The 10,872-nt window shown below is 42.8% G+C and overlaps 1 protein-coding gene across 2 annotated transcripts; it reads right to left on the bottom strand.

The window, feature by feature from the left end:
• Positions 1-53: 53 nt before the first annotated feature.
• hcfc2 (host cell factor C2) lies at positions 54-10,845 on the bottom strand. 2 transcript variants are annotated; one of them, XR_010167851.1, is made up of 17 exons: positions 10,066-10,845; positions 8,959-9,107; positions 8,706-8,866; positions 8,216-8,418; positions 8,049-8,133; positions 7,851-7,954; positions 7,426-7,656; positions 7,109-7,297; positions 6,956-7,020; positions 6,450-6,546; positions 5,894-5,947; positions 5,759-5,805; positions 5,540-5,683; positions 3,100-3,297; positions 1,479-1,783; positions 1,325-1,397; positions 54-1,234 (listed from the first exon to the last, which is right to left on the bottom strand). XR_010167851.1 is itself a non-coding variant. In XM_063906083.1 (17 exons), the coding sequence occupies exons 1-17, from the start codon at positions 10,229-10,231 to the stop codon at positions 1,225-1,227; spliced, it is 2,274 nt and encodes a 757-aa protein (XP_063762153.1). In that variant the 5' UTR covers positions 10,232-10,845; the 3' UTR covers positions 54-1,224. The 2 variants fall into 2 exon arrangements, 1 of the variants encoding a protein (XP_063762153.1); XM_063906083.1 differs by having other exon boundaries at positions 1,486-1,783.
• Positions 10,846-10,872: the final 27 nt, after the last annotated feature.

The raw sequence follows: 10,872 nt of genomic DNA, 5'->3' as shown, positions 1-10,872 counted from the left end.
TAACTATGTTTCAGTAACCATAATTTCTAAAATGAAGTTGCAAAGCCATCCTGTTAATTTTAACTCGTATTTATTGTACACAAAAACTGTGCATCCTGCACCCTCCTCAGTAATAAACAGCATAATACTATCTAAAACTGCATGTAAAACTTTTGGTTACTGCTTAAAAAAGACTTATTCCAAGACATATTTTTCAACTTTACAATGTATTTGTCCTCGCTTCAAACACACTCAGCTGCTTACAGAAACTACTTTTAAAACGATTATCTGTGGCTAAAACATCATCCAATTTCATTTTATGGACAAGATTGATACAAGTTTACCTCCAACACAATTCACCTCTTAAGGTTGCTAATAAGTCTGCAGCCTAACCAAGGAATGTTAAAAGGTGGAAAATGTGTTATGTGCATGTTCTGACCATGTCCTTCAGTCTCAACTTTAAATCTAGTTGTTTTCATCAGAAAACGTGTTAAATAAGTAAGGGAAATGGTCCTTTATGAAAGTACAAGAAAGGAATACTTTTTTTGCAACTAACATGAAGAGATAAAGCACTGCTCAATAATGTGAGGTCCGGAGGAGAGGCCTGTAATAATCCAAAATGCGGGCTGATGGAGAAGGGCAGGGAGGAAAATAATATTGATACTTTGTGCCAACTAAAAAACGAGTTGGTCAAGCCAAAGACAAAAAAGGTTAATTACAAATCTCTGACATGAAATGTGACATTTTGTATACCTTTAATTAAAACCAGCAACATAAGTTGTGCTCTGCTCTTTAGCTGCAGTCAATGTCATTTTTTAAATTTACAACAGACGTAGAAAAAACATCCTTAACATTCTGGTGGTGGTGGTGGTGATGAATACATGTTAACAGATCTTATAAGATCTTAAACTCAACCTGAATCATAGAAAATGATCCGATTAAAAAACCAGGGCTAAATAACAACAAGATGTTCTTTCCGATGTACAGCTGATGCTGTCAGTTTTAAATCTTTTACTCTTTTGGTTGGGTTAACATCTTATTTCTTATTACAAAATAATTCTTTAACTAAAATACCCAAGTGGTCAAACTTCCTATGAAAATGTATTTACAGGGAATAATTAAATACATACAAAATAAATTAACAAAACAGTTTAGGAAATATACAACAACGCAGTGACGTACAATCGCCAATTTCCTGAGTAAACATACAGTCTTTCCAAAAACGGGTGTCATTGGTCCTCACACTCAGCTGGAGCTGTAAGAGAAAATGGAAAAAGCAAGAAATAATTGATTAAAAATGTCAAATTTAGCAAGAGAAATGAAGAGTCTTGAGCTGACTGGTTACCTGTCAGCAGCATCCAGGTCAGCCTCAGCATTGATGTCCACTTTGGAGGCAGACCCTCGCAATTTAATGGGATCTAAAACAAAGAAACAGGTTGAATAAAGATGGAAAAACACATCATTCAATTTCAAAAATGAGTAGGAAATAAGCTCCAGACCCTGCACCTTGGATCCAGCGGATCTGCGTGGCGGGGCCGTAGCCCTGCTCGTTCTTAGCAGCTATGCGGAAGACCACCGCTGGCCGGTTGGAGGCGGAGCAGTCGATCTGTGCATTCTCCAGGTGGGTGGAGCTGACCGAGCAGGATGTCTTGGTGCCGCGGTATATCCTGATGAAGGCCATCTGACCCGGACGCTCAGAGCTGGTCGAGCGGCTCTTCCTCACTGCCATGTACATGGAGTACTCCAGGATCCGGCCTGATGGGGAGGGGGGGGCGTCCCACGTGATGTGGACTGAATCGTTGGCCTGTGCAAAAACAGTGTTTAAGGGGGCAGCTCTGTCCTAGTGTATGCAGGGTTTCAGTGCGAGTAGGACTGTCACGATAACACATATTGCTGGACGATAAATTGTCAATTATTGCGATAAATGATAATATTGTCGTTTTGAGACCATTTTTCAACTAATATAACATAATGGCATAATAATGCAAGTACATCCTTTCAAAGACCAATACATTTTTATTTCTAAAGAATATTTAACATTGGAATACGAAGACATTTTAAATATCCAAAATAAATACATTCTGTAAGCAAAAATTGCACTGAATTACACACAACCAAAAACAATAAATAAAATGGACTCTCAGTCTCTGTTAGCAAAAATTGCACTTCAATAAATATTGGGCTATTAGGCTCAGACGTAAAGACTGACACATTCCTTAACAGGCAAAACTGCCAATCCATTTAGAACCTTTGTAAACTAAAAGTGCAAACTAACAACAAAAACACTCATATGAATAAAAGCATATGCATCAACCTGCCATATGCAAATCTGTATATCCGTAGTGGCAGAGTAAAATGGGATGTCTTTGCTCTCCTTTAGTATGTCGTCTTTCACGCTGTTGTACAGTTGTGGAATTGCTGTTTGTGACACGTATGTTCTCCCAGGCAATTCGTACTGGCTGTCAAATGTTTGCCGCCGGCCTTTCGATGATATGAAAGGGCAGCATCTCTTTAGCGAAGAAGCGAACTACACTGGCTGTGAGTGCGCGCCACTTTGCACTGCCCTGTTTGAATTTTGGTTGTCGACTAAATGCCCCAGTGATTGTGGACTGTCGGGAAGACTGAGACTCTGTAGCTTCAGTTGTAGTTTTTTTTCCCAGCTGGGAAAACTGCATCGGATGATTATGCTTTAGGTGCAGATGCATGTTTGTTGTATTGGCGCTGCTACTGTTTTTACAACAAATGCAACTGGCTCGTTTAAGTGTTTCACCACGGTCATTCGGTTTGAATCCGAAGTGCTCCCACACTGCAGCTGTCGCATTCGGCTTTGAAACCAATTCCATCTTTGTTTTTATTCTTCCAACTCTCAACTAGTGTTTCCTCTGGCTTGCTACTCCTCACGGGGCTGCCATGCTGCACTCTGTGGTACGCGCAAGGGGCGGGACCCCGCCTCCCCACACAGAAACAGACTGACTGATGAGAGGGTTCACGTGAGAGACACGAGGTAAAACAAACAAGCATGCAAATAGAACTTATCGAGCTCATATTAATTTATCGTACGATTAATTGATTTATTGATTATCGCGACAAGCCTAAGTGTGAGTATCCCAGATGTGTCACCTTAGTGATCCTGACAGCAGAGGGTGCTCCGGGGAAACCCGGCAGGCAGGTCTTGAACTCGCTGACCGGGCTGAGGTCTCCCTGGCCAAAGCAGTTGATGCCTGCAACTCTGAACCTGTAGGTCTGCCCTGGAGCCAGCTCCTGCTTCTCTCTGCTCTGGTAGTCCTGAGGCCCAGGACACTTCTTCTGGAGGGAGGGCTGATGGGAAAGCAAAGGATATACAGAGGCTGTGTGGTGAGACCTCTGGGGTGTCCCTGAGAAACTAAACATGGTGCAGGTGCCCTACAAGAGCTAGATTTTGCGGAAACATTTCTGTCAAATAGTATCCGTGTTTATTGAGCTTAAAGAGAATTGAAAAACGTTTATGAATGTTGCAGCTGCAGTCCGAGTAGAATAGTATTAAAAACTATGTAATGATTTAGGAAAGAAGGCTGACTGGTAAAACAAGAATGTGCTACATTCATGTCAAGAAGAATTTTCTGTCCACTACTAGCGATCACACCATATGGAAGTGAAAGCCGCGCTATGGTTATTAAAATGTCTTTATTGAATTTGCAATAAAATGTCGATTCATTGTGATGAACAATTGTGAGCTCAATGTGATTACCATTTGAAATTGTGCAGCCCTAAAAAAATCGCCTGGTCTCAATTTAAATGTGTCAGATTTCAACAGATGTAAGAGAAAAAAATGTTTTGTATATTGACAGGATAACAAAAGCCATGTCCACAATATACAGTGGTATGCAAAAGTTTGGGCACCCCTCTGAGATTTCATGACAATTTGCTTTTCCTTTATAATAGAAGATCACAGCAACAACATTTGTTTTCCTACAAAGATGTAGACGTTTTAGTGTTTTCCAGACCAAAATTCTTAGGGTAGCATTACATAGTTTTATTATAATAAAATAAAATGCAAAAAATGGGATGTGCAAAAGTTTGGGCACCCTTATAAATAGCATTCATTTCAACACCTGTACGGATTTATAGCTGACAGGTTGCTGCACAAAATTGCTTTGATTAGCTCATTAGACCTTCAATTACAAAGACAGGTGGAACCAATCATGAAAAAGGCTATTTAACATAGGTAATAGCTGGCTGTGCCTGGCCTAGGTTCTTTCTTAGGGAGTGGCAAGATGGGGACCTCAAAACAACTCTCCACTGACCTGAAAGCTAAGATAATCCAACATTATAAATTAGGAGAAGGGTACAAAAAATTATCTGACAGGTTTAAACTGTCTGTCTCCACAGTCAGAAACGTAGTTGTGAAATGGAAGGCCACAGGAACAGTCCGTGTGAAGGAAAGATGTGGTAGGCCGACAAAAATAGGGGAAAGGCACAGGCGAAGGATGGTGAAAATGGTCACAGAGAAGCCACAGACCACCTCCAGAGAACTACAACAACATCTGGCTGCTGATGGTGTAGTTGTTCACCGTTCCACAATCCAGCGTACTTTGCACCAGGAAGAGCTCATTGGAAGGGTGATGTGCAAAAAGCCTTTCCTGAGTGTTAATCACAAGAAGAGTCGCATGAGGTATGCAAAAGCACATCTGGACAAGCCAGAAGCATTTTGGAACAAAATACTGTGGTCAGATGAGACCAAGATTGAGTTATTTGGTCATAACATGAACAGGTATGCATGGCGAAAAAAACACACTGCATTCAATGAAAAGAACTTGTTGCCCACTGTAAAATTTGGTGGAGGATCTATCATGTTATGGGGCTGTGTGGCTAGCACAGGTACTGGAAAACTTGTTAAAGTTGAGGGCCACATGAATTCCTTACAGTACCAGGAGATTCTTGACAAGAATGTTCTAGAGTCAGTCACAAAGTTGAAGCTACGCCGGGGTTGGATTTTTCAGCAGGACAATGATCCTAAGCACCGATCAAAATCCACCAAGGAATTCATGCAGAAGCACAGGTACAATGTTCTGGAATGGCCATCCCAGTCCCCAGACCTTAACATCATTGAAAATGTATGGATTTATTTGAAGAAGGCTGTCCATGCACGGAGGCCAAGAAACCTGACTGAACTGGAGACGTTTTGTGTGGAAGAATGGGCCAAAATACCACCTGCCAGGCTTAAGGGACTTGTCTGTGGCTACAGGAGGCGTCTACAGGCCGTTATTGCAGCAAAAGGAGGCAATACTAAATATTAATGGAATTATTTCTTAGGGGTGCCCAAATTTATGCACATGCCTATTTTTGTTTGAATGCACATAAACATGTTTCTGTTTGACCAATAAAAGTTATTTCACTACTGAGATGTTTCTGTTACCATAAGGTATAACATATGTTAAAATGAAGTTGCTGCTTCAAAAGCTCAGCAAGTGACAAACTGATGCAGTGGTTTTCCTAAGGGGTGCCCAAACTTTTGCATACCACTGTATATCAAATAACAGTACAAACAGTTCTTCAGTCAGTTTTATTTAATTTAAGTTACCTCCTTAGTGTTTGGTGGCCGGCTGCTGCTGGCTGCAGGCGTCTGCTCGCTGTCTGCAGGTAGATAGTAATGAGTGGCCTCACAGAACAGTGTTCTGAACACACCGACATCATACCACACTGCCTCCTCTGGGCTCTGCTGGACCTGGAGGAGAGAGGTCCGTCTTAGTTTACACTGAGCCAAGTCACAGCTGATGATTACTCAACACGCGTGTCTGACCTGACGGGAGAGATCTGAGGTGTTGTTCCCTGAAACTGGCGGTTTCTCTGTGGAAGTAAAGGAAGCCCTCGGTGAGTTTTACTTCACATCATGCTGCAGTGTGATTTGACTCCTGAGCTGGAGCAGCATCATTACCTGAGGGCTGCTGAGCTGGGCTGCTGACCTCTGCTGATGTGTCCGCTGCACCACCTGCAGCTCACAGAGAGACAGCGAGAGAGAGCGCGAAAGAACAACAGGTGAGCGGATCAAAGCCAAACAACGGTAGCTTCACTAATGCTGGAGTGAGACGGCAGAACAGACCTAGTGTGTGGGAAGGAGAACCTTACTTTTTACATTTCATGTGTAGCAGCAGGGCTCCTGCTTTTCCTTGCTGTGTGAAGCATTTTTTGTTTCCCCAGTCACAATTTAAAAATGATCAAAGCGTGTTTGAGTGAAACTCCCCAAGCAACATCACAACCTCAAAGCCCTCTCTACTGAAGCCATAATATGTGGCAGTTTCAGAGAAATCACATTATATCCCTTTGCTTACAGCATTGTAAAATGTCGCAGCAGATTGAATCATACCGCTGCATCAGGACACATTTGGATGCAGCTTTATTACTTAAAGCATACCTGTTGCATATTTTATTATTCCTGAGAAGAATGAGAGGAAGCACAGAATGCTTCAGCATCACTCAGGAGCAGGACTTACTGCAGTGCTTTGTGTCGCAGTCCTTCTCCGGGTCCCTGCCGGCACTGCTGTCTGCATCTGCTCTGCTCTCAGAGGACTCCTGTTGTTGTGAACCAACCTGAAGTTCATGGAGAAAACGCACAACAAAGATTTTCTTTCAAAATAGGAAGATTTGCATCAAAAAAACTGAGTAACAGATTCATGCAGGGTTTTGTTTACTTGATGATCTGCAGTGGATTCTTTACGCTGCAGCTGGCTTCTTTCACTAGGCAGGAAATGGTCTGCATTCATAAAGCGCTTTACAATACATGCTAGCATGTCTCAAAATAAAGATTCTAAATGTTAAGAAATATAAAACAACAGCACTGACATGTCTGTGGTTGGTCTACAAGCTGACTGGCTCTACTGAACACAACTCTTTATAGTTGCTAGTTGTGGATAGTAACTGGTGCTTTTTTAGGAACCACCTCAGTTGAGGTTCCAAGCTAGCTAGGACGATACTAAAAGGTGGAGTTAAAAGGTTCTACCTGTGCTGACGTTTCCTGTTCTTTATTAGTGGTTCCTCCAGCTGCAGGTCGAAGGGACTGTACATCTGAAAGGAGATTCAAAAATGTTCTTAGCAAAGTGTGCATCCTGATGATAATGCTGCAGGAGGTAAACCTGCTCTTCATCCTCTGTACCTGTAGACAGTCCCTCAGCCTTCCGGTCCAGTCCCTCTGTTCCAGTGGGAGGGACTGCTTTGGCAGGTGGGGGTGCAGGCTGGATCTGAAGGATGTAGCAGTCTGCTGCTGCCAGGGGGCGCCACGCCACATGTAGCATGCTGACAGTAGACTTGATGAGTAAGGGGGCCTCTGGGGCAGCTGGTCGCTCTGAGGACAGAATATGAGAGTGATGAAGAGCCTCTGCTTCCTAATGTTTGCTCAGCTCTGAAGGTTGCATCACAAGGACCATGGTGGGAACTTGCAGACTTTCTTAACAGCAGGGTGTCCGTTCTCACCTGTCTCCAGGTACCACAGGTCCTTACAGCAGACCTGGTAGTTCCAGCTCTTGCGGTACCCATCACGGCCGCTCCAGAAGTAGAGCCTGGACCCCACGCTGGCAGCACAGTGTCCGGCCCGGGCTCTGGGCCGACAGGCGTACGGATCGTCACTCTGTGGCCCCTGAATGTGCAGCTGGGATTCAGCATTGTCTTGTTGCTCTGGACCAAGATCCTGCCAGCTCATAGTGTCTGAGATAGAAAGGGCATCAGTAACGGACCTCTGAACGAAGCACAGAGCCCAAAACTGTTTCCTAAAACAGTCGGGCTGAACGTGGTGTCGACAAAATCCTCATGTTCAAATAGGATGTAAAAGCAAATGTTGCCAAGAATGACCAAACGAAAAGGCTCTCAACCCTGTGTGGAAATCAGGGTAACGCACTCACCTAAGTTGAGCACACTTAAGGAGTCACTGCAGATCCACTCAGGTTCTACCGCAGTGTTCTGGTAGGGCTCTGGGGCAGGAACCCAGCCTCCAAACACAAACATCCTGCAGACACAGAGGCTCTTTGGGTCAGCTGTGATATACAAACTACACCTCTGCTTTAACAGAGACATGACACCAACAATGACCAATCCCTTACTTGTTTCCAATAACACTGGCAGAGTGAAGGCTCCTGGGAAGTGGTGTGGAACCTCTGGTTTCAGGCGTCGACCAAGACATTGTGTCTGAAGAAAGAAGAAAGATAATATTAAGGAACTTTCTCAAACTCGCAGCTAGTCAATATTATCTTTCAAAGAGATATCCTACCAAGGTCAAGCTGCCACAGGTCGCCTAACCGGGATCCTTGCATCCCTCCAAAGATGTAGATCTTCATGGAGCCGAGCCCAGTGTAGGCGACCGCCGTGTGGGACTCTCGCGCTGAGGGACCACCACCCTTTGTCTCAGGAATGCTCCAACCTCTTACTCCCGTTAGAGACTGCAGCTCCAGCTCATAGAAGTCCCCCATGTATCTGAGATGGTCAAAAGTCAGAGAGTGTACATCAAACTCCGTCATTGTGGATTCATTCACTTTGGACTTCACTATTTTAATGTTTCATTAACGTAATTATTACATTAGAAAACAGTTATATAATATAAACGGTGATAAAACAGTAATATAACATGAATGATTAGTCGCTTTCCTGATTTAAACACACGAATAGTAAAGTAAGAAGTCCTCACAACTACCCCAACTTGATATCCATATATGTCTCAAAAACAAAGCTTTGTGTTAGTTGTTGTGTTTATTCTTCTGTACCTTGGCACATTGCCGTTGGTGTCTTCACTATCATTGGCCAGCCCTCCAAACAGGTAACACTTATTCCCCACAACAGTGAGGCTGTGTCCGATCCGGGGACAGGGGGGCAGGCCGTTCCTGGGGGCCCTGGGCTTCAGCTTCTTCCACAGCCAGCGACTAGCCTGAGCCGCCGTGATGAAAGGCAACATTTGAAACGTTTCTTCACTCAAGCAACATGGTTAGAGTGTGGACTGACTATTTGTGGGGTCATTACCTGCAGTTCATAAAGGCTGTTGGTGTATTTCCCAAACTCCACCATGCCCCCAAAGACCAGAATCCGAGTCCCATCACAGACAAAGCCATGGGCAGCACAGCCGGGGGGGATGTCCCCCCTCACTGCAGGCAGGAACCACTGCTTTGAGACTAGACGAATGCAAAAGTCAGACACTATAAGATCGAACATCCTGCTGAGTGCTGCAGTTTACACGTCTGATAGCATACATCCTCTCTGGGACACATGTAGCTCTGTTAAGAGTCATCACGGTCAGTGGTGGAAATTTTAGTAAATAAGTACATTTACTCAAGTATTATATGTACTTTACATGAGTATTACATGAATATCATTTAACACAGTTACTAGTTTTGTACATATAAATGCTGATGTTATAATGCAGTGTTGTACTACTAATCTCCACAGTGCTTTACAGATCTATATTTGGTCCACATCAACACACTAATTTACTCTTAGAAGTGTAAAAACAGGGTAATATGATAAATAACCATAATAATATGTAAAAGATCAATTCTGTAACTATTGATACTTGAAGTACACTCAGCGTATAATACTGTACTTTATATTATTCTGAAATGGGACTTTTTGTACTTTAAGGACATTTTCACGCTAACACTTTTGAACTTTTACTTTTAACATTTTGAAATCAGGACTTTACTTGTAATGGAGTTTCCTAAGACCGTAGTATTTGTACTAAGTAAAGGATCTGAATAATTCGTCCAACACTGTATTACTATTTACCTAGGTGGTATTTTAATTTCCATTAACTTTGTAATTATTTTCCAGTTTAATGAAACCCTGGAAAAACCTTGTTGCTCTTCATTTGTTCTTCGGGTTAACTCCAACAGAACAATAATGGTTAACCCAGAGTACCGTTAGTGTAAGTCATTTATGGGGATTACTGAAGCTAACTAGTGATGTAAAGAGAAGCTGCTGCCAGATGGTTGATTACAATAAGAAGATCCGTATTCTCGAAATCATGCTAAAATTTTGGAGGACCTTTTAAATCGCAACAACAGTTATGGGCTGGCTCAGGGCATGCTAAAAAACATTAGCCTGCTAGTTACTGTCCAGCTAACGTTAGCTTACCAGTGTTGTAAACATGGAGGTCCTCCGCTATCCCTTCGTTTCCACCCCCGAACACAACTATCAGCTCCCGTATTGCAACTGCTCGATGTCCGTGTCTGGACCGCGGTATCACTCCTGCAACTGAATGAACTTTCCTCCATTGCGGCTCCTCTGCATCAGTGTTCATTTTCCCCCGTTGGGAGCCCGAAGTTTGGCGCTGTTGACGTTTCAAAGACGTGGGCGGGGCGAAGGAAGCCCCGGGATATTCAATCAGATAGGAAAAGGTAACGTCTCACTCTGCCTTATTTACCGGATAGCAAAATCTAAAGGCATGTAAGGTGATTATACTACTACAGACTAGTTGGTTGAATAAATACAGGAAAAAAGATAAAACGGCATTTTATTGAAGAGATAACTTTTTTACTGACTACATTAGATAACTCTGGTGATATCACCAGGGTTATCTTGGTTACACTTGGGAAATAACAATGCAGAACAAGTGCAAAGATAAAATGATGTGTATGCAAAGACTTACAAAAGAAAGGATACAAGATGGAGCTTGACCACTAAACTTGGGTCATTTGAATCGACCATTGTATTTAAATGTGTCTTTTTTGTTTTTAAATGTTAAAGGTGCAATGTTTTCCTGTCAATTTTAAAATATGATGGACACATCAGATGTTGACATGGCCTTTGAGCCCACAACTGACATGCACAGGATAAAAAGCATAGTCCATAGTGCAGAGTTGGTTCAAACAGATATGTCTCACTTACAGTGGGGAGAACAAGTATTTGATACACTGTCGATTTTGCAGGTTTTCCCACTTA

This window comes from Eleginops maclovinus, chromosome 17, assembly GCF_036324505.1.
Source record: "Eleginops maclovinus isolate JMC-PN-2008 ecotype Puerto Natales chromosome 17, JC_Emac_rtc_rv5, whole genome shotgun sequence".
Taxonomy (NCBI): Eukaryota; Metazoa; Chordata; class Actinopteri; order Perciformes; family Eleginopidae; genus Eleginops; species Eleginops maclovinus.
The sequence above is the reverse complement of the archived record's forward strand: the minus strand, read 5'-3'. Positions and strand labels throughout refer to the sequence as shown.